The 27,385-nt window shown below is 36.3% G+C and overlaps 5 protein-coding genes across 7 annotated transcripts in view; 2 read left to right on the top strand and 3 right to left on the bottom strand.

The window, feature by feature from the left end:
• Positions 1-16,853, bottom strand: part of LOC132164741 (uncharacterized) — a 20,602-nt gene extending 3,749 nt beyond the window's left edge. The window contains exon 1 of the mRNA XM_059575297.1: positions 16,748-16,853. The gene's annotated coding sequence lies outside the window, so the exon portion shown is untranslated. The remainder of the gene's footprint in view (positions 1-16,747) is intronic.
• LOC132164740 (uncharacterized) overlaps positions 1-24,355 on the top strand; it is a 57,820-nt gene extending 33,465 nt beyond the window's left edge. Inside the window, exons 1-6 of one of the 2 annotated variants that reach the window (XM_059575295.1) lie at positions 17,059-17,315; positions 17,421-17,613; positions 18,690-18,776; positions 19,829-20,215; positions 21,473-21,623; positions 23,078-24,355. In XM_059575295.1, the coding sequence (XP_059431278.1) occupies positions 17,245-17,315; positions 17,421-17,613; positions 18,690-18,776; positions 19,829-20,215; positions 21,473-21,623; positions 23,078-24,111 (1,923 nt within the window). In that variant the 5' untranslated portion in view covers positions 17,059-17,244 and the 3' untranslated portion in view covers positions 24,112-24,355. Of the gene's footprint in view, positions 1-17,058; positions 17,316-17,420; positions 17,614-18,689; positions 18,777-19,828; positions 20,216-21,472; positions 21,624-23,077 lie in introns of those variants that run through there. The other variant, XM_059575296.1, reaches the window with a different exon arrangement.
• LOC132163658 (uncharacterized) lies at positions 684-2,611 on the top strand. Its single transcript, XM_059574027.1, has 2 exons — positions 684-1,418; positions 1,976-2,611. The coding sequence occupies exons 1-2, from the start codon at positions 684-686 to the stop codon at positions 2,150-2,152; spliced, it is 912 nt and encodes a 303-aa protein (XP_059430010.1). The 3' UTR covers positions 2,153-2,611.
• Positions 10,898-16,617, bottom strand: LOC132164743 (uncharacterized). Of its 2 annotated transcripts, none has more exons than XM_059575299.1 (2): positions 16,307-16,617; positions 10,898-12,054 (listed from the first exon to the last, which is right to left on the bottom strand). In XM_059575299.1, the coding sequence occupies exon 2, from the start codon at positions 12,025-12,027 to the stop codon at positions 11,215-11,217; it is 813 nt and encodes a 270-aa protein (XP_059431282.1). In that variant the 5' UTR covers positions 12,028-12,054; positions 16,307-16,617; the 3' UTR covers positions 10,898-11,214. The 2 variants fall into 2 exon arrangements, with proteins under 2 accessions (XP_059431282.1, XP_059431281.1); XM_059575298.1 differs by lacking the exon at positions 16,307-16,617 and adding an exon at positions 14,542-14,652.
• Positions 24,356-26,617: 2,262 nt separating the features above from the next.
• LOC132163874 (pentatricopeptide repeat-containing protein At4g28010-like) lies at positions 26,618-27,379 on the bottom strand. The gene has a single exon (XM_059574254.1). It carries the CDS (start codon positions 27,377-27,379, stop codon positions 26,618-26,620), a length of 762 nt encoding a protein of 253 aa, XP_059430237.1.
• Positions 27,380-27,385: the final 6 nt, after the last annotated feature.

The following is a 27,385-nucleotide window of genomic DNA, read 5'->3' as shown; positions in this document are numbered from 1 at the left end:
GAAATTATATATAAAATCCTTAGGTAAACGCGCCTTTATTAAAAACTCCCTGGGTTTTTTTTTTTTCGAAAATTTAGTCCTTGGGTCACTCGAAACTACTAGAAACTCCATACCGTTAATTTTTGGTAACTGCCGTTATTTGAATGAAACGAACCGTTTTACTTAAGTCCACCTAAGTAGAATTTTTGTATCTTACGTGTGAATTCTTGAAACCCTCAAGTTCCATACGGACCATACGGACAGTGCTACAAACCACCCGATACACCAAGCGGCAAGCCACCGACGCAGCAGACGCTTGAAGGAAGGGATGCCGTTGCAATGAGCTCTGGTCCCGCGGAAATCTCTCGCTGTGTTTCTCTTCATGTTTGCACTTTTGTTTCCTTCTCCCAAAGCCTCTTCTTTATCTTCTTCTTCAATTCTACATCTTCCTGTTCGTCTTGTTGTTGGTTCTCAGAACAAAAGAACGTCAGACGTTAGCCCCACAAATTGGGTTGAAAAACAGGGAGAGAGAAGCGGGACCGGACCGTAAGGCGTAAGGAGTTTAATGCGCCTTTAGAGTTTGTCAGTGCTGGAGTTGCCTTCATTTATTGATAAATCCCACCAAGCAGAGTCTTTTGTCTTTGCTGGTTGAGTGTTTAGAGAGTTTCCAGAGCTCCTTCTTCCTTGAGGCTTCACTCTCATGCATGGTTAAGAAGGGTGAGAATGGGGTGAACTATCCTGAAAGTAGAGGAGAGAAAGCACGCAGGAAAGCAGAGGAGAAGAGACAGGCTAGGTTAGAGAAGGAGCTTTTGGAGGAGGAAGAGCGAAAGCAGAGGGAGGAGGTTGCAAGACTGGTGGAGGAACGTAGGAGATTGAGGGATGAGAAAATGGAGGCTGAAAAAGATCGTGGCAAAATATCATCACCTGTCCGGGAGAAAGATGGTAAGAAGGAAGCAGAAAAGAGGCGTCATGAAAGAAGAAAAGAGAAAGACAAAGGGTCAAGTAAGAGCAATTCTGATGTAGAAGAGCTAGAAAAAAGAGTAGGTAAGGAGAATGAGCGAAAGCGAGAATCGGACAGGAAGAGCGAGATTGATCGTCGGGAACATCAGAAATCTGGGACAGAAAGTGTCAAAGGCCAGAGCACCAAGACTGGACATGTGATGAGAAGTATATCTGCAAACAGTTTTAGCCGGGGAAATTCTGGAACTAGGTATCTGGATCGTATGAGGGGTACGATTTTTTCCTCTTCTAGAGCATTTGGTGGTGGTGGTCTCTTTGGGAAGGGTGCTAATACTCCTGCCACAATTACAAAGGAATACAAGCCTAACAGTTCTGTAGATCATGTCCATACTTTTGCTCATAAAAGAGATTTATTTCCACATGAGCACGTAGCTGCCAAACCAATTGTAAATGGAGATGACAAGAACATCAATCGCCCTGTAAGTTGTCCTTTCTGTGTATTTTACTTTAACCTGTCACAGTCCTAACATGATCTCTTAGTGCCTGACTTAGATTGGAAATTCATAGAGGATGTAAGTATTTGTCATACTCTTTGTAGTTATCCTTCTGTGTAGTATATCATATTAATTATGTATGTGTAAGTTTCTCCTTTTGGTAAGTAAAAAATTCCATCAAAGAAAAATGTAAATGTAAGCATCTTACTTGTGTGTTTTCAAAACTGTTAGTTTGCTCATCCTTGTTGATCAACATTTAAGCTTAACTCTCCAAACTTGGACCTCAACTTCTACTGCCAGCTCTAGCTTTGGATTTTATATCTCTTTCCTATTGGCTACATCTTCTTTCTTCATCACCGCCCCCGCGCGCCCCCCCCCCCAATCTCAAAAGATAAAAAAAAAAAAAAGAGAGTTATTCTGTCTGCATTTGAGTGGCAGTGTTTGAGTTCCGCTGGCTTATCAAGCATGATAATCTTAGGTGTATTTTATCAATGTATTTGGTAGAAGAAATACTATAACAATGTTGAGCTGCTGACCTGCAGGTCCTCTCAGAACCACAACCTAGGACAACACCTAAAAAAACATGGCAACAAGGCGCAGCTGCTTTCTTAACCATGCATGAGAGTGAAGCCTCAAGGAAGAAGGAGCTCTGGAAACTCTCTAAACACTCAACCAGCAAAGACAAAAGACTCTGCTTGGTGGGATTTATCAATAAATGAAGGCAACTCCAGCACTGACAAACTCTAAAGGCGCATTAAACTCCTTACGCCTTACGGTCCGGTCCCGCTTCTCTCTCCCTGTTTTTCAACCCAATTTGTGGGGCTAACGTCTGACGTTCTTTTGTTCTGAGAACCAACAACAAGACGAACAGGAAGATGTAGAATTGAAGAAGAAGATAAAGAAGAGGCTTTGGGAGAAGGAAACAAAAGTGCAAACATGAAGAGAAACACAGCGAGAGATTTCCGCGGGACCAGAGCTCATTGCAACGGCATCCCTTCCTTCAAGCGTCTGCTGCGTCGGTGGCTTGCCGCTTGGTGTATCGGGTGGTTTGTAGCACTGTCCGTATGGTCCGTATGGAACTTGAGGGTTTCAAGAATTCACACGTAAGATACAAAAATTCTACTTAGGTGGACTTAAGTGAAACGGTTCGTTTCATTCAAATAACGGCAGTTACCAAAAATTAACGGTATGGAGTTTCTAGTAGTTTCGCGTGACCCAAGGACTAAATTTCCGGAAAAAAAAACCCAGAGAGTTTTTAATAAAGGCGCGTTTACCTAAGGATTTTATATATAATTTCCCTTTGTTTAATCACATGCTTAATTAATGGAGGACATTGGTTTTCAAGATTTCATTGGAATCAAGAAACGTATACAATAAAAAAAGACAATTCTTTCAATTATATTAAAATTTTATTTTTAGTTTTTTGTCTTTATTTAATGTTGTTATGTTCTTCCATTTTTATCCCTTAAATTTTCTACTAATTTATATATTATTTATTCAAATTGATCTTGTTTTCTTTTTTGTAAATTTCACATTGAATTAAGAAAAATGATAGTGAAAGAGTTTCCTATCATTATTTTTGGTACAATGTATAATTTTTTTTAAAATTATGTCAATATTCATTGAGTAGATTTTTTTCGTCTTTGTTTTTCTGTATGTCTTAAAATTAGTTTCTTTTACTTTAAATATGTGAAGGATGGTTAAATAAAAAATGTGGTTATGTTCTTCCATTTTTTTTCCGATAAATTTTCTACTAATTTATATATTATTTATTCAAATTGATTATTTTTCTTTTGTAAATTTCACATTGAATTAAGGAAAATGATGGTGAAAAAGTTTCCTATCATTATTTTTGGAACAATGTATGAAGCTTTTTTGGATTATGTCCATGTTCTTTGAGTAGATTTTTTTCGTCTTTGTTTTCTTGTATGTCTTAAAATTAGTTTCTTTTATTTTATATATGTGAAGGATGGTTGAAAAAAAAAAAAAAAAATTCTATTACACAAGACCTTTTCTTATATTTGCGGATTTCACTGGAACTGGGAAAAATATACTAAAAAGATAGTTCTTTTTTATTATATTAGTATTTTTTTTAAAAAAAAAATAATTACATTTTTTTTTTCTTCATTCCATGTGTTTCTGCTTTCCTTTTTTTTTTTTTTTGGTCTTAATTTCTATTCTAATTTATACAGTATTTTTCATTGAAATTTTCTTAATTTTATTTAATACAATTTACAAATTTTCTTCTGTAATTTAATTTACTTTTTTTGTTCTTTTTTTTTTTTTTTGCTCCAATATTCCTGCCACTATTTTTTTTATCTTTTCTTATTTAAAAGAAAAATTAAACTACCAACATTCTTTTGTTTACAAAATTAGTAAACATAATTGTAACCAGATATCAAGATGTTCATATATTTTAGAACACTTATTTATTTTTGTTTGTGTGTAATAGAAAAAATTCTCAAAAAAAATTGTTTATGAGGAAAAAGTTCAACTAATGAAAGAAAAAAGTTTACCATAATGGAAGTCTTATGAACACAAAATATTCAATATAATCCTACTATTCATATTTCTTGTATACATTTTTTCAAGACAAATGTTATATATATATATATATATATATATATATATATATTCATATTTTTTTCTATTTGACCCTAATATTTCTCTTTAAAAATAAATAAAAAAAAATAAAATAGAAAATCAAAAAATTAAAAAAAAAAAAAAAAAAAAAAAAAAAACCAGACCCCATGTGAATTGTATTTTTAACACCAAACCCCATTCACGTGAATTTTTACTTTTTTACTTAAAAAAAAAAAAAAAAAAAATTAAAAATTGAAACTTTTTAGGTTAAAAAACGCACATGTGTTTAAATAGAGGAGGTCTCATGACGATTGTGATCAATTGCTACAAACTTTATTTATGGGCAAATGTTCCAAGCTATTGGATTGTATCATACGTTATGCAAGACATCAATATCTTCCTTTGGCAAAATTCTCATATATATATATATATATTGAAACTTAAAGGAATGACAACAAAATTAATGAAAAAGAGTCGCTCAATCAAGATCTAAGTGAGATCTCAAAATCTCAAGATCTTGACAGAAAACTTAAAGATTCGCGGTAGTTCTAAAACCAAAATTACATGGACTACGAGGTGGACAAGTCAGAAGTATTTAGTAGGGAGACTGACAAAGAAAGCATAACAAACATGATGCTTTCGAATGAATTCGATTAAGAAGGCAACGTTTTTGTGATTCCAATCATAGGGATGGGAAGCCTCGGCAAAACAACTCTTGCTCAACTTGTCTTCAACAATGAGAGGGTAAGTGCCCATTTCAACTCAAGAATGTGGGTCTGCGTCACAGCTGATTTTGACCTCAAGAGGATTCTTAAGCCACCTACAGTCTCGGCTTCAGGATTTCTTGAACGGACAACGTTTCTTGCTTGTTCTGGATGATGTCTAGACGGAGGATATCTCGAAATGGGATTCCCTGTGAGTTCTCTTGAAATAGGGTGCAAATGGAAGCAGAGTTTCGATGACCAGCCGGATTGCCAGAGTTGGGGAATTTATAGGCACTCAACCTTCCTATCGCTTGGAATATTTGCCAGAAGATGAATGTCAGTCCTTATTTGCAAAGATTGCATTTGGGAATATTGGCACAACTTTATGCAGCAAAATGCGAGAAGAATTGGAAGAAATGGGTAGAGAAATTGTCAAAAATAGCCAAGGTCTCCCACTGGCAATCAAAGCAATGGGAGGTCTCTTGCGCGGTAACATTGATGTAAGCAAATGGCGGCAAATTCAAAGAAATGAAATATGGGAAATAGAAGGCCAAAATCTTGGAGTTAAATCAGCTCAAAGTTGTGGCTATTCTAAAATTGAGCTATGACTACCTACCTTCTTATCTAAAGCCTTGTTTCGAGTACGGCTCCTTATTTCCTAAATCTCATGTGTTCTTTAAGGAAGACTTGGTCAAACTCTAGATAGCACAAGGATTTATATAATCCAATGGACGTGATACAATCGAGGAGGCTGGAATTTTATATTTCAGTGAGCTTTATATAAGGTCCTTTCCATCTTCAATCATTGACGACAAGGAGATATTCAGCATGCATGATCTTATCCATGACTTGGCACTATCAATTTCAAGCCCCAGTTGTTGTTAGGTGAAGGACAACGAGTACAATTTCTTTGAACAATCTCGTCACATGTCGTTGCTCGGTAAAGATCTCGAGCCCATGTTTGAGATTGTCAATAAAGCTACGAAGCTGCATTCACTTCTACTGCATAAGGACCAATTGAAAATCATTGGTCAAGCCCTTGACAAAGTGTTTCATACATTGAAATACATATGCAGGTTGGATTTTAGTTCAAACCAGATCTTTGAATTGCCTGACTCACTTGAAGAGTTGAAGCAGTTGCGCTACCTCAACCTCTTTAAAACAGAAATCAGACTACTCCCCAACTCAATTTGCAAACTTTGAAACTCTTGGGATGCGTTTGGCTTTCTAGTTTGCCCAAGGACATGGGGAATTTGGTTAATCTTCGACATCTTGAGCTCGATGATATCTTCTGGTTTAAGCTCTCCATGTTGCCACCAAGTAGGGGCAACTTGACGACCAGTCTACACAATCTACCAGTATTTCACGTTGGCAACGAGAATGGATATGAAATTGAACAATTGGCGAAAATGGCACATCTTTTAGGAACATTGCATATCTCAAAGCTAGAGAAGGCAACTAATGCAAGAGCCGTCAATTTGAATGAGAAGAAGAGCCTTGACAAGTTGGTGTTTGAATGGAGTGACGGAGTTGTCAATACACAAGATGAAGCAACTGAAAACAGTGTACTCGAAGATCTACAACCTCACTACTCAAACCTCAAAGAGCTTCGAATTATAGGTTTTAGGGGCAATGAATTGGTTGCTTGGATGAAAGGAGGGGGGCTCCAAAATGTAGTCAATCTTACCTTGAATGGTTGCATAAAATGCAAAACCCTCGATCTAAGTGATCAATTACCAAATCTTCGAGATCTCAACATCAAAGGTATGCAAGAGTTAGAGAAATGGATGGAGGTTGAATGCTATTCCCTTGGCCGGCTAAAGCATAGTAACTATCTCGAGCTAAGAGAGTTGCCTAGCATATTTCCAAATTTACTAGTCTTGAAGATTAAGAGCTGTAATTCCTTAAGGACTCTTCCGATGGTCCCATCTTTGCAGTTTCTAATGCTCATTGACAATCTCATTATGGAGGATTAGCATGAAGTACAATTATTGAGCACATTAATTCCTGACCTGGAGATTGATAATTCTCATATACTCGTCCCCTCAACATCAATAACAAACCCGCCGGTCCCCTCAACGTCAATAGCAAACCGGTCAATTTGGTATCGTCATTTTCTTTTGTTGTAGGTTAGTACTTTCTACTTTTGCTGATTACTGGCACCATTACCTACATGATACATTCTAATCTAATATTTATGCCAATCATATATATATATATATATATATATATATATAAGTCAAATCACTCTCAAAAGTGTCTTAATATTGCGACATGTGGCATGAACCTCTTTTTTTTTTAAGAATAAACCAGTTTTTTAAGGCATAATTTTTTAACTGGTTTTTTAAGAGTGAACCGGTTTTTCAATAGTGAACCGGTCATTAAATTAGCTTAATTAAAGGCATTTAATTATATTTCAATAATTTTTCTTATATGTGATTTCATTAAATTCAAACATTTAATGCACAATATTAAGTATTATTAATGTCCAAATCAAATATGGAAACAAATAATGTAAATCAAATTATTATGTATTAATACTTTTAGTCACTTTAATATTTTTAATTCAAATTTAGAAAAGGTTAGAGAAGACGATTTTTTTTTTTCTACATATACTTTGTGCATGTAGATATGTAATAATAGATAATTTATAAAATAAGAATTGTTTTGTTTTTTTTTTCCAAATGATAAGCCATTGAAATATAATTTGATTAATAATAGATTATCTACAAAATAATAAGGCCTACAAAATAAAGATCTCCAGATTTTTTTGGATTTTTTTTTTCTCTCTCTCTCACCGATTTAACTTCTTCTTTTTGTCTTTTTCTTTTTTTCTCTTCCCACGTCTCTCTCTCAACTCTTCAAATATAACAACCTAAAATAATTCTTCTTCTTAATCTTCCATGTGTATGTTTTTTACTTGAGAAAAACTACAACTTCAAGAATTAACTTCTTCTTTTTTTCCCCCCTCTTTCTCTCCACTCTTTAACAATAATAACCTAAAAATTCAATCCTGAAGTAATTCTTATTCTTAACCATTAAAAAACGCAATTTTTTTAAAATTAATTTTTAAAATCGTACTTATTAAAAACTGCAATCTCAAATGAACCCTTAATAAGAATAACATAACCCTCTCTAAACAATTATAATTGAGTATTAACTATATTTGTAGTTTTTTTTTTTTTTTTTCAATTTGTTCTTTGATGAAAATTGCAACTTCTAAATTAAGATAATAAATTATTTGGATTTTTGGTGGGCTAATGGAAGATTATAGTGTGTTTATTTGATATTTGTGCAAAAAAAAAAAAAGGAATAGAAACTCTTTCGAAAGACTAAGAGATAATTAAACATTGAACCTAAAAGGATTTATCTGATCGCATTAAATGTTGAGTGCAATATTTTGTTTTATTAGGTACTTATAAAATAAAATAAAAATTCGTTTATTTTTGCACTATATTTGATTCCGTCTAAGGTTTTTATTTAATTGAAAATTTTGTTGCTTGGATTTATCTTTGCATATCTATGTATAAATTTTCCATGACAGTAAATTGATTATTTTTATGTTTGTTTCTCTAGAAAATTTCTTTGTATTGAAATATAATAGGTATCACACCAATAAGATTTTATGTTTTAATTCATTTGAATATTTTATTATATTTTTTTTTTTTTTTTTTCGTTTTTGTGATTTACTCGGATTTTCTAGCATTTTTTTAAAGTGTTGAAGAGATTTATTTGATCACATTAAATATTGAGTGAAATATGTGTTTTATTTTGTATTAAAAAAAAGAGAAGATTTTGTTCATTAGTGAAGATTTTATTTTGATTGTATCTCATACATTGTAACCATGGAGCATATCGTTCAATCGGTTGATTTGTTTTAATAAGAAAGCAATTACTACTATTTCAAAAAAGAATGAATGATATATATTCTTTGTAAGATTTTGTTTATTTTACTCTGTATTTTTCTGAAATGATTAGAACTTTATGGGTTTTATTTTTATTAAAATATAATAAGTATCACATCAACAATATCAAAGTTTCCTACTAATTTTCTATTAATATTTTGATAATCAAAATTCAATATTTCTTCTTGCTATTTTTTTTTTCTTTTATACTTTCATTAATTAAGTACATATTTGATACACTTCAAAAAAGAAAAAGTACATATTCAGTAATGTACTAGTATATAATATTTAGTATGTATTTTCATTAAAATAAGCGTGATAGATTTTTGCACACGCCTATTTTAACTTATAATGAAAAGTAAGATAAGATGCGTTTAAATTTTTGAAATTAAATTATAATGAAGAATCTCGCGCATAGCGCGGGTTATGTGCTAGTTATATATAAAATCCATAGAAATATATCTAACAATTTGTATTTGAAGCTTACTCTATCAAATTTATTTTGATGGAACTCAATCATCACGATTAATAGAACTCAATCATCACGATTAACATGCACTGCTCATTTCTGCATATATAGCTTCTTTAACTTCATTGGAAAATGAAATGACGAATAGGGCGGCAACAGATCTTAACAAAGCAATGTCTGAAGCAATATTCGTAGAGCAAAAAACGAAGGTCAGTTACTCAATCTGTTTCTAATCAATATGTGTCTCTCACATTCTGATGTGCAGCAATCCATAATTGGTTATGCAGGTTACTTTGCTTCTCAAATTAGAAGTAATTACTTTGTCAAATCTTAACCATTTCTGTTTCTTTTTCTTTTTTTTCCCTAAGCAAGATTTCATTACCAGCGGGCCATTCATGGGGTACACGGAAAGGCCAACAATAATACATTGGGCTTTCACCATTTCTATTTGAGAGTAGAGAGAATAAGCTGATTTTAATTTTCTTTTTCATTTTCATTTTCAAAAATTATACAGAAGAAATGGGTTGATTAGAAGACTGGCCATTTTTCCTTCATGATGTACGCAAGGTCACTCTTTAAGACTTAAGAGTGGTGGTGAATACTGGATTTGGAATTGTTTCAAGGAAACAAGGTGAGGCCATGAACTTTGTATGCGCACATCCCTCTTCTCTGTGTCACCTCTGCTGTAATTCTAATTCTTGTATTAAATTGCAGTGAAAAAATTGTTTCAAGGAAAAATTGCTGTAATTCTAATTCTTATCCGGTGTCTGATTAGAGTCCAGTAAGGAGTATATCTCCATAGATCTTTAATTCAATTTTCTTAGTAGAGTCAGAATTCTAGTTATTTCTTTACCAGAGTCAGTTTCAGTCCTAGTCCTAGAAGTCAAGACCTAATCAATCATATCTCTCATATAAATCGGTCGTCTCTTGTTCTTCTATTTAAAGGACGAACTATATCAATACTGAATTGTGGTTGATTATTGTTTTTTCTATATAATACCGTTTATTGTGTTTTGGAGGCATTGAGTCATAATAGAGTTTACTATGTCTTGGAGATTAAGGCTCCTTCAAAGTAACTCATTTATCTCTTTTCATGTGTTTCGTTACTAATTGGTTCGTATCATGTTGGAATATGTATTGAACTATTTGTTTGTTCACTATTAAGTGCTTGGTGGAAGTCCAGAACAATAAGACTCGCATTTTTTTCATGAGAAATGCTACACTTCCCCAAAACTTTATTCAAAATTTGATTTTCAAATGATGTATCACAATCCTATATAATCTATTATTTTAAAAAATGTATCACAATTTCATGAGATTGTGACACATTATTTGGAGATCAAATTTTGGAGAACTTTTAGAAAGTGTAACATTCCTCTTTTTTCATAAGACTATATACAAACAAATAGCTATAACACCCATAAGTAGGTCCAAGGCACACTTTAGGAAGGCCGAAGCCAGAATCACTATAGTTCAGGGCCTTCAGGCTAATTAAATATTAAGAAGAACAATGCCACTCTTATCACTCATTTATTATATTTATTTTACACCGACAAACCTAAGGTGTTTTAAGTACTTATCCTTTTTTTTTTTAAATAGCTAACATGAAAACCACTTAAAACACGGTACACATTAACAGGTGTAAAATAAATGTAATAAGTAAATATGAAGAAGAGCAGCATAGCTATACTTTTATCGGTCATAATTGATGCTCTGTGAGTCTACCAAGTTGTGAGGACAATCAATACGATGTGGGTGCTAGGTATGCTTGTCATTGATGCGGGTACCAAAAGAAGCATTGGATAGGTAAAAAGCCACCAGCAACACGTATTCATAAATAAATAAATAAATAAAGTAGTCATAAATGCAAGACATGCCAAACATTCCAGAAAAATTGCGTGAATGTTACAGCTTGGGATCATAAAGGCCAAAACATCATGGTCTTTGATCAATCTTCACAATCTTAATAACAGCATAAAAGAGGAATAATATTTGATAAAAACTGATAAAAGAAAGAAAGCAAGAAGGAAGAAAACCATACAGAGCAAACAAAAAAGAGAATAAAAAAGTACCTGAAACCTACTTATCAAAAAAAAAAAAAGTACCTGAAACCTAGTTCATCAGGTATACAACTCAGAATCTAAAGGATGACCCTTGGTCCAGTTGAATCTTAAACATTCATCCTTACCATCACCACTCATTTTCAAGTCCAAGCACGGCAAAACACTCCTGCGTAGTATAGATTTAACCAGGGACATCACAGCCCCACCAAATTCAGGCCAAGAAACACACAAAGTTCCCTTGATATTCTTCATCTGGCATCGACCTAGCAAAGCAGCTGCCAACCCATCTATAACACTTCCTGATGGAAAGTAGTCTATACCCTTTAACAATGATGAACCTCCATTACCCTCACCCAACCCATTTCTTTCTGATGACGTCTCCAGCTTGAAAGCAAATGCCTCATCCGGTGACAGCTTACCACGAAAATTTCGACTCTGAACTGAATCCAATATCAGAACCCTCTGAGGAATAATTTTATCAGCAATCAGCAACTTTGCAACAATGTGAGATCTCTCCGCTGCAATGGAGCACGGAACAGAGATGAGGATAATTGAATCATCACCAACATTGAGGGTGTAGATGTTGCAGGATTTATCTCCAAGAGAGGGTTCACTCGAGTTTCCAGCGAAAGAGATCTCAGGTAGGACGAGACTTCCAATTAGAGATTTAGTGGATAGATGGTGGAAAACATAAAGAGATGGGGAAGATATGGCGACGATGAGGAAAGAGGGACGAAGAGGTTCATCAGGTTTAGGATTAGAAAAAACGAGGAAGGGAGATGGAAGAGGTGGTGATGGAGGAGTAAAGTTATTGAGATCTTCCTGAAAGAACCTTGAAGGTGGGGGAATCTCAGTTATGACATCTTCCATGTCTCAACTTGATCCAAGTTCACAACCCTGAAAATTATAAAAATAGATAAATATCAGTAGGAGATACTCTGATCATTTGGTTACTGATATCAGTGACTCCACCAAGTTAATTTACAAATCAATCACATTATGCTATTCAAAATGGACGTTTTAATCTATATTGTAACCATTCATTCTTCTTTGCTGCATCAAAAACTAAATCACAAGCTTCTAATAAAAATCGAGCCGTTCTAATCAGATTTATAATATGAAGTTAGAAAATTATCCTTAAAAGATACGGCATTATGCCAACAAAATGTCATTTGCATATAAACTCCCTGTAGTATCAAGGGAGTTCCTCTAAAACCTGCAAGTTTGGTAAGGATAAGTTGAGTAAGCCTCATACCTCTGGTAAATAGCAGAACAGATAGCAGACACAATTTAAAAAGGCTCAAACTCTTCTTTGGATGGGAGTCTAACCTCAGTACATAGGATAAGTTTCTTCACACTGCTCACTGAGCATTCCACTGATCCACTTATTATATACAAGACACTGGACAGTTACTAATACCACTGTGTTGACACATACCACTACCGCTAATAGTGACTACAACGCTCACAGCCCCTTTAACTACTAGTTAATGCCATGTTCTCTATTGCTTTGAACTCCCATTCTCGTAACAGCTCATTTCCTCCCCTGTTCCAACCTCCACAAACAGAGCGTAACAGGGCCCACGTTCGGGTCCTATCATTCACCACCCCTTCGGCTGGAACCTTGTTCCCAAGGTTCTTGGGGTTGCTGCTCCAACTCCCCTTCTCCGGTCACCTCAACCTCCCATGGTTGCTTTGTTCTCAATAACAAAGACACGAGGCATATGACATCTATGCCCCGGTGTATAACATTTGTTGCAGTTGAAAAAGAGCCCTTTTTCACACCTGCTCTGTCATCTCTGCCCATGAAAGTTTCTTTACCGGAGGAAAAGGTGATGAACGAGAGGTAAGTGATGTTACTGCTTTATTGTCTTGTATGAGAATTGTTCTTTGCGAGTTTGGTTCATTCATTTGATGCTGGCACATCAATCTTTCATCTTGCATTCAGGACACCTCAATAGGTTCTCGAAGGGACTTGGGCCGTAACATCTTCACCTCTGTGGCTATCTCTTTCTTTAAGCCTCCAAAGAAAGTTCCAATTAGGACCCTCTATGGCCATCCAATAACCCTATTAGCCGCCTTTCAAACTCTCTTTCATATCCACGGAGAGTACCATGCTGCTCAATGCAAAATAGAGCTTCGTCGGAATATCCGTACTCAATAGGCCCAAAGCGGGCTATGAGTTCTTTTTTCAAATAGCTCCCAAGTCAGCTTTTTCCCCTCCTTATGGTTCACCTGTTGTAGCTACTGAAACTATTGATTGGTTTCACCTTCCTGATGGAAGGAAGTGAGCATGATTTGCTGATCTTGTGGTGTGCCCTGATAAGCAAAAAACTAAGCCACTAAGTACGATCTTCCCTGCTGAACCAGGGAGATTTACAGCTGGTTTGTCCATTCCTTCATCCTCTCGAATGGTCCTGAAGGACTCCCCATGCTCCAAATATTGGGTATGCGATCTCCCAGTGGGCGTCCATGATGCTAACAACATCTCCAAATCCCCCTCAGCATATCTTTCATGTGTTGCAATTTTGCGGCTCAACTGTTAACCTACACCTCCATTCAGCTGATCCTCACGCATCTCACATGCATAAGTTTCCAGCTTTTCAATTTGTTCCCTATTGGTGGCCATAGCTCTAATACGAAATGGTTTTTTTTTTTTTTTTTTTTTTTTTTTAATTACAAGTAAATGAGATATCAATGAAAAACACAAAGGGGCGAGAAACACCTAGTTAGAAAGTTAAGAAAATCAAGAAAACTAAACACATAAGATTTAGAATAGTTTTCCAGTGGAGAACCAATAGAAAGAATTTACTTTCACCACCTGGTTTTTAAAACTTCTATCATTTTTTTTCCTCCAAACACATCACAAAAGACAGGACGGAACCATTTTCCACACTATTGCACCTTGAGGACTGCCACACACCCCTTTCCAACAAGCGAGAAGATCTACTGCTCTTTTAGGCATAATCCAAGCTAATCCAACACGGCTGAAAATAGCATTCCATAATACACTGACAATCTCCCAATGGAGTAGAAGGTGATTCACAGACTTCCCACTATTCTTACACATATAGCACCAGTTAACCACAATAATGTCTTTTTCTAAGGTTATCCACAATTATGATCTTTCCTAGGATGGCTGTCAAAGCAACGAATATCACTCTTAAGGGGACCTTACTTTGCCAAATACGCTTCCAAGGGAAATGGGTGTTATCATAAGGTACAAGGACGCTATAAAAAGATCTCTCAATAAGCATCCCTCTTGGAAAGGGCCCATTGAAACTTCTCTTCCCCTCTCTGGCTCAATCTAAGGGAGTTCAACAAATTAAAGAACAAAACAAAGGCATCCACCACCCAATCTTGAGCCACTCTAATAAAGCTTACATTCCACTGATGGGATTCACCAGATAACTCTAAGTACTCTGCCACGATGCATCCTTAGCACAAGCGATACTGCACAAATCCAGGATAGCTTCCTTAAGGGCTTGATCCCTGCACCACATATTATGCCAAAATTTAATCTTAGAGCCATCTCTCACCTCAAATCGGTATGACTAAAGTCCTCTCCCACATACAACCCATGGACCTTATTTGAACGCTACCCACCCAACAACTTTGATACCAAATGGTAGATACCAAAACAAATAGCACACACAATCTTATACACACACACACACACACACACATATATATATAGAGAGAGAGAGAGAGAGTGAGCACAGCTTAGTAACACTCAAAATCCTCTTTGGGTGGGAATCAAACCTTTTTGTTTTTTTGATAAGTAAATTGAGTTCCACGAAGCCATTTTAAACGGGTGGGAGTCAAACCTTAGTACACATACGATAAGTTTCTTCACACTGCTCAATGAGCATTCCATTATTCCACGTATTCTATGCAAGACACTTGACAGTTACTAATACCACTACATTGACACGTACTACTACCACTTATAGTGACATGTGACAGGCATGAGACACACAACACCCCCTTTAACCACTAGTTAATGCTACGTCCTCTATTGCTCTGAACTCCCCCTCTCATAATAGCTTGTTTCCTCCCCTATTTCAACCTCCACGAACAGAGCATAATAGAGCCCACGTTTTGGGGCCTATCAGTCTCAAAGATTACACTGAAAACCCTTCAGTTTGCTCTTTGTAGAAACCTCCTTTTCAACTTTTGGTGGTAAAACAAAATGTCATAGTTTTTAACAATGATCGAAATTTCCTCAAAGCCAATTTATAAATTTATAATGTGTTCCTTGGCCTATGAAAAGCACATGCTCAAGAGACGCGTGGCAGTTTTATAGATTGGGTTGGAGGAAATTCTTCCAACCCAATTTGGAGGAAATTTTTGTCCTTTTTAACAACTAAGCAATTCTTATTCCAAAATTTTAGATTAAGAAAAACATTAACACATACTCAACAAAAAGCAAGCAATTAGAGCATTAAGAATAGACACATTCCCACCACAACTTGTCTGAAGAGATTGACCACATAAATGCAGGTGTTTTGTACTTAAAAGACAAGCGATGACTGGAAAGTTGTATATGCTTCTACAAACACTGAGGATAGTCAAATTATTCTTGCAAACAGTAAAAGGGATTATTAACATATCTCATCCTGGAATATTGTGTTCTATGCATGCGCAGTCATTCTATTACAAACAACACCTCCATGGTTGATACTAAACTACATGCTTTTTACCACTTTCTCAGTTTGGGATCCATCTAGTAAAGCACCTCTTACGGTTTTATGCAGGATATTCACCTTATTTCCTCTCCCTCCATTTCACCCCCCAAGGATTTAGGTAAAAATAAATGGATTTCCCTTGTATTTTCTATAATTAAAATTTAGTTCATATCAGACGACCTTGCTACGACAATTTTAAATAAAGAAAAAGGATTTTTTGTGTGTGTGTGTGATCTAATGTGCCTCTTGTGCGTAGAGAGTATGATTTGAGATTTTTAAAGTAGAAAAAAGGTCTAAATTGGGGCTATTAAATCCTTAACACATTTAAATGCCCCAAACATAATAGATTTAAATACAGTATAACATGGTTATCATCAAACGAATTGAAACTTTGAGACAAAACAACCGGCACTAGGCCCAACAGAAACCCTAATTTCCAGTTACTCCCAACCACAACCAACCTTAAATATACAAACACGTGTATTAGGACTTCAATCTCCTAACCCAGCAGTCAATGTGAAGAATTCAATACCGGACCAATAAAACCCGAATTCATGTATACCCGGAAGCCCCAAACTCAAACCTTCTTCTTCAATGCGTTCCATCCAATGCAATTGAAATTAGCATCATCACAAGTAAAACCCTGAAAACCGATCGGGTCGGGTCGTACCGGCCAAATCAACGGCAGTTTTCTTCGGAGATAGCCCAAATCGAGCCACAGTTAATCAACAAAGGAGAAAATTCGAGGAACTTATGGATCAGAATCAACAAGGTTTCACAACGAAATGCTATCCATAAACCCTAGCTAAATGATGATTTCGCTTTGTATATATTCTCTGAATAATGCAATATTACGAAGAAACGAAAAGGCAAAGGAGAATGAGAAGTAGAGAAAAGCGTACCGGTTAACGAAGAGCTTAACAGCTTCCACTTTCCTTCTCTCTCAAGGCAAGAGTGTAGAGGTTATCTTTTTTTTTATTTTTGAGGGAGGGGGGGGATTTCTTTTTGGAGTAGGGGTCAGAATAAAAATTAAAAAAATAAAAGGAGGCCAATATATATATATATAAATTAAAAACGGTGGCTAATGCTGGACAGCTGGAGGCGAGTGTGGTTTTTCTGACGCCTTTTTTTTTTTTTTACTCTGGTTTTTCTCACGCTTAATTGTTGGATTTATTCACTTTTATGCATTCGGAGCAAAAGGCAATCTTAAAAATTTCTTTGTCCACCAAATCCAGAAGAAGCGCGTGCCTCCCAGGCGCTCTGCAACGGTCGGTCGCTTCCTCCGTACTTCTTCTTTACTTCCACTCCTGTTTCGACCAGGACTCTCTCTCTCTCTATATATATCTCTCTCAAAGCTCTTTGCTTTACCGCTAGTTTTACAATAATAGAAAGAGCAACAATGTTTGAGAAAAATAAGAAGCACAAGAAGGTCTCCATCAGCGAGGAAGACGCCTCCACACTCCTACAAAGGTTCCATCTTTCTCCTCCTTTTTTTTTAAAAAAAAAAAAATATATGGGATTTTTTGGTGGGTGTGGGATTGTGGGTTTGATGTGAGGTTGTGATTTTCTGGGCAGGTATACGGCGACGACGGTGCTGGCCTTGCTTCAGGAGGTGGCGCATTGTGCGGACGCGAAAATCGACTGGGAGGCGTTGGTGAGGAATACTTCGACTGGGATTTCTGATGCTAGGGAGTATCAGATGCTATGGCGCCATATAGCTTATCGCCACGCTTTGCTCGATGAGTTCGAAGACGGGGCCCAGCCTCTGGTCAGTCAACTTGTACTTTCTTCAATTTCAGATTCTTTATTTAACTTGCACTTTCTTGTATGCGACTATATTTGAATGCTGAAGCCTGATATTTTAGTTAAAAGTGAATTGGTGGGTGTTGCTGGTTGTTGTGACTAAATAGGGATTATGAGAATGCAGATATGATAAAGTTTATGTTTTGGTGTTCGATTCTTTGAATGTAATTAGCTGAATTTGGTTCAAAATTGTTATTGTATACTAGCTGTATTGGCACGAGGTATGCACATAAGGGATTGTTTATATAATGTGTTTTATGGACTGGGAAATTCTTAAAGAGCATCGTGTTTTGGGGTATTAAATGAAACACCTTTGGTTCTATTATTTAACTTCTGATACAACTTTTTGGACTGAAACTCTGAGATTTGATGCTGTCCGGGGGGTATTAAGAAAAAGTAGAACGAACCGAGCTTTGTAATATCTTGGCTGGCTAGTGAAAGATTGCCAACCTATATTTGACACTGAAGACTCTGCGTGTTTTGGAAATACAATATGGAGTTTTCTAATCATGAACAGAGCATAACATGGAAAATGTGTCGGTTTTGGTCATATTTATTCCTCTAGCTCTCATTGTGTGGAAGCAATTGGGGTCTTTATGTGAGTATGGTGATTAAATGCCAGCTGAGCAGTTTTCACCACTCATTTATACATCCACTAACACTATGTTCTTTAGAATATTATTTTATGATTTTTTATCTTGAATACATTAGAAATATTGCCACCAAGTTATGGTAACTTGACTTAGAAATGTATTATATTCTTGCACTCCTCTATCTTTAAGGGAGCGGTAATCATGTCTAATCTTATCATGATATAATGGAATGCTTTTACTCTGCATAGATGTGTGATTATCATAGAACTTCATCATATTTACAAGAATTAAAACATCTACCTCTTGCAAGATAGGTCTTCTCCACATTATATTGCTTTCTATAACTTATAATTTGCCTCAAAAATAAACTTTTTGTCTCATGCTCAACATTATTCTCAATATAAGCATATATTTTTCATATGACACTGATGTTAAAATTGGCTTGCAGGATGATGACAGCGATTTAGAAAATGAAGTTGAAGCTTTTCCAACTGTTAGCGGTGAAGCTTTGATAGAGGCTGCAGCATGTGTGAAGGTATGTTGAAAAAATTGCTTGCTGAGTGACTGATTTGCTTTAGAATTATTGTCTTGTATTTTATGGGAAAACCCTTTTAATGGAGTGGGCTCAGCTTGATGAATTGACTATTTCTAGTTTTCACTAACTTAGGTGGCCAAATAGCTTTGCCAGTTCTTTTTTTGGATCTATGCTTTGTTCACACACAAATCTAGCATCCAATCCAGACATTTGTAGGTCTCTACAAGTAATTAGAAACCTCTGATTTAGTAAATATATCACTGTTTTAGAATCACATAAGAGGATTAATGATTGAAACACAAAGAGGCTGTTTCAACATATGCCTACTGGCTGAAGTATGTTCTAAATAACTGCCAGTGACTTGCTGAATCTTCAGATATTCAGCAACAAAGGTTTTAATATTTTTAAAAATTTCATGCTTAGAGAATAAAAAATATGGGCAAAGAATAGGATATGTGACATCAATTAAGGGCCAAGAAGCATGCGGGGAACCTTCCCTTGACTAAACCCACTCTCAAATTCACACCACGTATATGGAGTGTATCACACATGGGTTGTAGAATATCTTAATGTTGGAGGAACTTGAGTCTTTTTTCTTCTACACTCTTTATCTTTGGACAACTACTTTTGTTTGTCCTTTGATGCTTAGTTATAATGATTTCCTTGTTCTTTTGTCTCCTTGTAGCTAACTAGGTGTTTTCTCTTGTATATTTTTTGTATACCTGGAAATCTGGAATGCCTTACGCTTTTAATGATAGTTTGATTACTTATAAAAACACACACACACACACACACATACACACATATATCTTAATGTCATTCTTCTATAAAGGGGTTGGATTAAAGCTGAGATTTTACACCAAAATGGTTTGATTCGATATTTGTGACAATTTGATAGATTATATACTTTGGCTGGCATGTCATGTTTTACACATCCCTTGGGGATTCAATATTTCTGTACAATCACAGTGCTTGAATTATTTGTTGATCCTACTGGTTCATAGATTCTAATTCCCTCCTGCGTATTTTATGGGAATGGTTGCTTAATTCAGGTACTAATTGCTTCTGGTTTACCAAGTGATTCTAATCTCCCAAACAGCTCAACAGTTGAGGCTCCGTTAACTATAAACATACCTAATGGCCCATCATATAGAGCTCCTTCAGAAAATTCAGAAGCCACTTCTTCGATGCAAGGGAAAAACATTACAGTACCTGTTTCTGTTCAGAAACAACCACTTCCTGCAGCTATCCCTGCTGAAGTATTGGATGCAAATGGATCAGCCAATGGCAACATACCGCCTCGGAGGAAAAGAAAACCATGGTCAGAGGCAGAGGATTTGGAACTGATTGCTGCTGTGCAGAAATTTGGTGAAGGAAATTGGGCAAATATTTTAAGGGGAGACTTCAAGGGTGATAGGACTGCTTCACAGCTATCTCAGGTTTTTTTTCCTATGCCAACTGACCCTTTTAACTTCAAATGGTTGTTCTCCCTTTCTATGTACTTTTTCACCCATGCCTTTTCTCCGTCCATGTGATTAATGCAGTGCATTGGCACAAATACACCATTCCATGTTCATTTTTAACCATTCTATTATTATTAGTATTATAAATTGTCTAGGATTTAGTAGTTTTCTTATGCACAACTATCATAAAGGAAGGTGTTTAGAGTCACCTGATCCCATATGTGATTGAGCAAGGAGTTTAATTTGCCATACCATTTAACTGCTAGGTTTTACCCATTTTCCAATTTATTTGCTCTACACGGTATAGCTGAACCACTTTGCCATGAGGTGGATGATGGATGGCTCGTTCTGAAGGAAATCCCAGAGTTAGACACGCTACTAAGCACTCTCACTGCAGTTTGATGCATATACAGTGGTTCTTTCCTTTCTGTAAATATCATTTGCTAATTAATTGCATAAGCTGGGTATCACCTGATTTGACAATTTAGGACTGTATAGGAGCCAACAACTGTGCTGTTTAGGGCATTCCTTGATAAGATATCAAATGCCTGGTTTTGTCTTTTCATCATTAGTATCGTCATTATTGTTTTTAGTACTATAATTAGTAGTAGTAAAAAGTATCATGTGTTGAATTTAAAGGATGTTCACACGATTTTTTTAATTATTAGTGGAACAATAATTTTGATCGTAAACTTAAACTACTATTTTTAAGACAGTGATGGATAATGTGAGAGAACTCTTATATTTATATTTTTTGCTCATGGAACTCACTTTTATGTACTCGATTCATATTTCTGTGTCATGTAGATCAACTCTGTTACTTGCATTGGTTAAACATAGTTAATAAACTGCAGTATCTGTTGTCATCTAGTCCGGTCAGGATGTCTGGGTTTTACCTAGTTCTCCCGTGTTCAAATCCCAGCAACGAATTTCTTTCCGTCTGTTATTATTTTTGTTTTCATTAGTGAACACTGTGAATTGTCTAATGGGTGGATCATGAAACTCAATCTGTACATTCACTTCTTGGTGATAGTGTTGCAGTCATAGTTTTTCGTACCGTTCTACTAATAATCAAATCTTCAGAACTCTGTTAGCATGTAGGTCTTGCCAATGAAACTCAACCTTTGTCAACTCTTAGAGCTTTCTCTTTCTCTTTCTTTTTTCCTTGTTTTTCATGTTTTTTCTTTTCTTTCTATTCTACATATTGATATGGATTTTTTCTGACATATGCAGAGGTGGGCCATTATTAGGAAGCGACGAGGAAACTTGAATGTGGGACCCAACTCCACTGGCTCACAACTTTCTGAGGCACGACGAGCAGCTCATCACGCAATGTCCCTAGCCCTGGATATGCCAGTTAAAAACTTAGCAGCAGCTCGTGCTGGTAATCCTTTCTCCATTTTATTCTCTTTCTAGTTGATTGCATGATTTATCTGCCTGTTACAATCTTATTGGATTTATTTGCAAGACTAAGATATGCTTATTTAACCACTCATTATGGGTCTTCACTACTTGGTGGTTTGAACATCTTTATGAGCTGTTTATCAGTTATCCCTTAGGTTGTAGTGGAAGGTGAATAGCAGCAGGAGTAGTTTTTCGTCACATTGATCAATGTCTAGTTAAGGCCAATACTTTTAAGCTTCTGTGGTGCTGGGTCCAGCACTTAGCTATGTTTGCATTATGTGGAGATCTTGTGTGTATGTATGTTAGCGGTGGACCCACGTGGTGCTTTGGGGGGTCCATGGCAACCCCAAAGTTGTATAGAAGTCCAATAAAAACACTAGATTTTTTTTTTTTTACAACAAATGTCCCTCATATATATTTATTCATCCCCCTCAACTAACAGATCACCCCCCTCAAATGGCTTCTTGAAGTACGATTGATTTGATTTGCATTTTGTAGGTTTGCTTTTTAATGTTAGATTTGTCAGGCTTACAGCAAAACCTCTCGCCCAAAGTCAAGACTTTTAGAAGGATTTGCTGGCTTGCAGCAAAACGTACACTTTTTACTGTCAAGCTTGTAGCAAGTGAAGAGTTCAAAGTGGAAGCTTGCCTTTTATAATGAATGGTGAAAGAATACATAAACAAGTTAGGACCCATAAAGGCTGATTGATGTTGAATGCCTCACTAAAATACAAATTTTACAAGTGAAGAGTTGGAAATTTATCTCTGGTGAAAAGAATACCTTCCCATGAACTAATTACTTTTTTAGGGCCAATCACAAATTATTAGGAGAGTTCGAGCCAATCAATTCATATATTCTAGTAAGAGGGTATATTGGCAAATTGAAGCAGTTATATTAGGATTTCAAATAGTGGATCAGTCCTTTGTTGAAAAAAAAATCAAGGGTTAGTTGAGAGCCTAAGACTGCCACATCAATATTGTGAGACAAGTTTGGGATAAAAATGTGGTATATAAAATTATTCCTATGTATTTATTTATTTACGTAGATTCGGACCCCCCACGCAGAAAATCTTGGGTCCGCCCCTCTATGTATATATATATATAACCTTTTTTTTCCTTGTTTTTAATCATTTGGAGAATGAATGGATTTATTAATTTTCTGCAACATTGATTGGATAAGATTTTGACAAGGTGGCCAGGTGATGATTCATGAGAGGATAAGATAAATGATGTATGGTTCTTACAGCTTTAAACTAGCACTACTTTTGCTGAACTTACAAATTGACAAAGTTGTGATGAATTTCTCTGAATAATTACCTTCATTTGCATGATTGATACTTGATAGCTAACAATTTTTTGGTTTTCGATTAACGCAATTAGTTTTTGGCACTTGTTTGTCCCAAATTTGGATGATCTCTCCTTGAATTTGTGACAGTTAGCACAAATACGACCAGTAACTCTGTGCCTCCTACCACAACTGCTGAAGCTACTGTTGCTGGCAGCAGCCTTCTACAAGCCCAAGACCAGTCTCAACAAGGCCCCATCCCTACAAAATCATCTCCTGTGGGATTGTTGGGTTCCACAGCAAAACCCTGGGTATCGTCAAAAACCCCTTCAACAATGCCTACTATTGGCTCAGATTCTGTGTTAAGAGCAACTGCAGTTGCTGCTGGTGCCCGCATTGTCTCTCCATCAGATGCTATATCATTTATCAAGGCTACTCAGGCAAAGAATGCTGTCCTTATCAAACCCACAGGAGGTTCTTCAACCAAATCGTCCATGCCTGGCCTTGGAGCCACACCAGGTTCATCTCATCCTGCTGTCACTGTCACACCTACTGCTTCTCATCCTGGTTCAGTAAATGCTGCCTCGCCAACAGTTCAGCATACTTCATCCACGATTGCCGCATCTTCAAATATGTTGTCTGAACAGACTAATGCTGTTACATCTAGTCTTCCCTGTGAACTTGTGCCAAAACAAGAGGCTAAGACTGCAGAAGAGATCAAAGTTTCACATCCCGGCTCAGGAAAAGCTGCCTCACCACCAGTTCAGCATACTCCATCTGTATTTGCCACATCATCGAATATGTCATCTGAACAGACTAATGCGGTTAGCTCTAGTCTTCCCTGTGAACTTGTGCCAAAACAAGAGGTTAAGACTGCAGAAGAGATCAAAGTTCGTGAGTCCGGCTATGCACTCAAAGAGCAAATCCAAGAAGACGGAGCTTGTGTCTCAGGAAATGCACAGAGTGAGCAAGTTCAAGAAGATAAAGCGCCATCACAAGACATGAACGCAGAGTTCAAAAAACAAATGACAGATGTTAAAAATCCTAATAGCTCTCTGAACATGAAGACAGCTGAGAGTGATCACAAAGCTGTTATTGACAACCAGGCTGAAGCTACACAAAGCAAAAATGATAAAGAGATTATGGGTTCACCAGCAAGAGATGACAATAAACCTGCACCATGAGGTGAACTGTGAGAACAAAAGCGTTGTCATGCATGATAGTTGATGGATGCGGGTGAAAAGTCGGAGGTTTTAAGCAAAAATGAGGCTCGCTATGAGATTGAAGGGGAGAAGGTTGAGAACCTGTGCAAATGAACAGAATTTTTTTGGGTTCTATGCTGAATTGTTTTTAGGAAATTTTTTGGGTGTAAATTCAGATGTTAAATGAAAATGTGTAAATTAAATGATGGGATGAGTATCTTTGTCATTGGTGTAAATTGTTTGCTCAATTTGTTCAGGGTGATTGCCGGGGATGCATTTGAGCATTCAAGATGAGTATCCTTTTGAGGTGGATGGTTTCACTTTGAAAGGAGTGCTCCTCTTTGGATGCTAAAATGTCTTCTTAAGAGAGAGAGAGAGAGAGAGAGAGAGTTATGTGGGCTACCCTTCAGATGGTTAATTAAGACATGGTTGAACACCAGTGTAAATTTTATGTCAGTTCCATGACCCCCCAAATGAGTCCTGATCCCTGTCGCGTAGCTTTTGAAATGGAGGATTTAGTTTGATTATATAGGATCTTATTTCCTGAGATTCCAAGAGAATAAGCACTAAAATTGCAGAAGATCCTAGCTTTGATTTATCATCCTCTTTCGGATGCCCACATACTTATCCTTGGATCTTGGTAAAAGTTTTGTTGAACACCTTTTTGGCCATAGTGTTAGCACTCAGCAGGCTTGAGTCATGTGACATGTAAAATTGTGCTTTTCCCTGTATTTTTTTTTTTTCCTGAGCAAATGCATAAGTATGGTTTTCTCATTGCAATATACAGTAATGGAAATCCATGGGAAGATAAAAAGTGCTAACACATAAAATAAGCCGCTCAAAGGTTTCTTGATACACACAATTGAATTTCGGAAACTGAGGATTGAAATAAAGGGAGGAATCCTTAAAAAGATCATATACTTATATTACAAACCGAATATAAGGAAACATATTTTATTTACTTGGGTTTAAAACCAAAATTACAAGAACAAGAAACCCTCTGCAATTTCTATCTGCAAAGGAATCTAAAACCCAGTATCAACAAAAAAAAACTCCAATCAATGAGTTTTCAAACACCAAAAAAGTAAATGACAAAGCAAAACAAGTAGAGAAAGGCTAATCTACATAGGGACTCCAGCTGCTTGTTTCTGCAATGCTGGAGTCACAAAAAGAGAAGATTGATGTCTTTTGCTTCTTCAACTTAACCCCAAATAAGAAAGACCGCAAGGGAATTTGGGCCCAACTTCTTGTTTGTTTCTGACACTAAAATCCCAAGATCTTGCACCAGTGTCTTCTTAACATCAACCTTCAATGCACTCACGCAATTGAGGCCTGCTTGCAGTTTTTGGAAACCTTCTTGTTCTCCTGCTTCATGTTAAGACCTCATCTTGAAACTTTAAAGCCTGATATTCACCAAGCTGTCTTTTCTGCTTTGGAATCTGCACTGGAGATTCTTGACATCCATCTTCCATGTTGTATAAGTATGAGAATCTACTCTGCAATTCATCCTTCCATACTTGCAATAAGTTCCAACCATAACAATAGTTCAGTCTGTATCTCTCTCAGGTGACAGTATATTGGTCGAATATCTGATTTCACAGATTGGTGTTTAGGACTTCTTGTCTCTTACCCTTTAGTTTCAATAACTCTGCATGCATGTCCTGAAGTGAAGGCCAGTTTTTGTACGTGATGAAATGAAGTGCTAAACCTCGACTAGAACCTTCCAGTGCTCAACACATAGGTATGAAGAGGGAAGCTATTCTTTGTCCAAAACCAATGCTCTCACAAGAGTAGAACTGAACCTTCCAAATGCCCTAAGGCCCTGTCGCAGCATATATATACAATTTAGCTCGTAAAGCAGCATTAGCATGCTTCAAAAGAGTGTTGAAACTACTTAATTAAGCCATGATGGTTTGCAAGGGAAGTAAAACATCTGATCATTCACAAAGGATAGACAAGAAAAAACTAGTGTGAGATTCTAATGGTAAGCTACTGTGCTAATAACTAACCTACAAGACTATTGGTTTTATTTTTTTCTCCCCCGTTTATGTTAAGTTTAAGATTTGCTTACCAATGCACTAAGCAATAGAATAAACATAATAAGATCATTTCTTGCAGCATTTGGTATAAACAAGATAGAAAGGGGCAATGCTGTAAAGGACAAAAGATATGAGATCCAGACAAACAAAAAATTTGAGTTAACCAAATTTTACTCCTATGGAACGATAACATTCAAATATATCCCCAGACAACAAAACAATAAAACAAAAAAACAGAATCAAATCAAATGTAGAAAGACAAATCATATCTTTGTGACCTGCCATAAATCGTCCTTTGCAAGAAGCCTTTGGCTAATATAAGAAGAGAATATACAGAGCATGCTATGAAGAAGTACTTAAAAACGAAAGATTATAGTGAAGACTTACTTAGGAGAGTACTGTTGGAGATCTATTATTGCATCGGCAAGCCTTTCTTGAGATGCAGAGTATCACGCAACACAAAATTTAAGTTCTGGGTGAGACTTGTTCAGTTTTGATAAAAGCTCGTCGCATGAAATGCTTGCTCCTTTTGATGCCTCTTTGGAAAAATTGGGCAGAATCTCCATAACATCAACGTCTTTTGACATATCACAAAGGCATGTCAAGATGGTAGAAATTATTTCTGAGTCAAGAACAAGACCCTTATCTGCCATTTGATGAAGCAGGTCAATGATTGCTTTGGTTTCTCCCTTTGAAGCAAAGCCCTTAAGTAAAGAATCATATACAAAGGTGTCTGGTGTAAAACCACTATCTATCATTCTCTCAAAAACACTTTTAGCATCTTCCAATAGACCAAGTTTTGACAATCTATTTATTAATACGGAAAAGGTCAAATGATCAGGCATTAAACCTAATTCAAGCATGTCCATTAGCAATTCCTTGGCACATTGAAAATCTCCTGCTTTGAAAGTTGCATTGATTATTATAGTAAATGATGCAACATCTGGTGCATGAGTTGAATTTCTCATTTCTTGAAACAGCCTCCTAGCTTGCTCCAAGCTACCCTCCTTGCACAAGGATGCCATCAATGTATTGTAATCAAACACCGTCGGACTAAGCCCACAAGTCTTCATTTTACTAAAAATGCCCTTAGCAACACTAAGTATAGGCATTTTGCAAAAACCATCAATTATAATACTATATGTGGTTGAGTTTGGAGAAAGTCCCAAGTCCAGTGCATGTTTCCATAGTTCCATGGCTTTGTCAACCATTCCTGC

This window comes from Corylus avellana, chromosome ca10, assembly GCF_901000735.1.
Source record: "Corylus avellana chromosome ca10, CavTom2PMs-1.0".
In the NCBI taxonomy this organism is placed as follows: Eukaryota; Viridiplantae; Streptophyta; class Magnoliopsida; order Fagales; family Betulaceae; genus Corylus; species Corylus avellana.
This window is presented reverse-complemented; position numbering and strand designations above follow the sequence as displayed.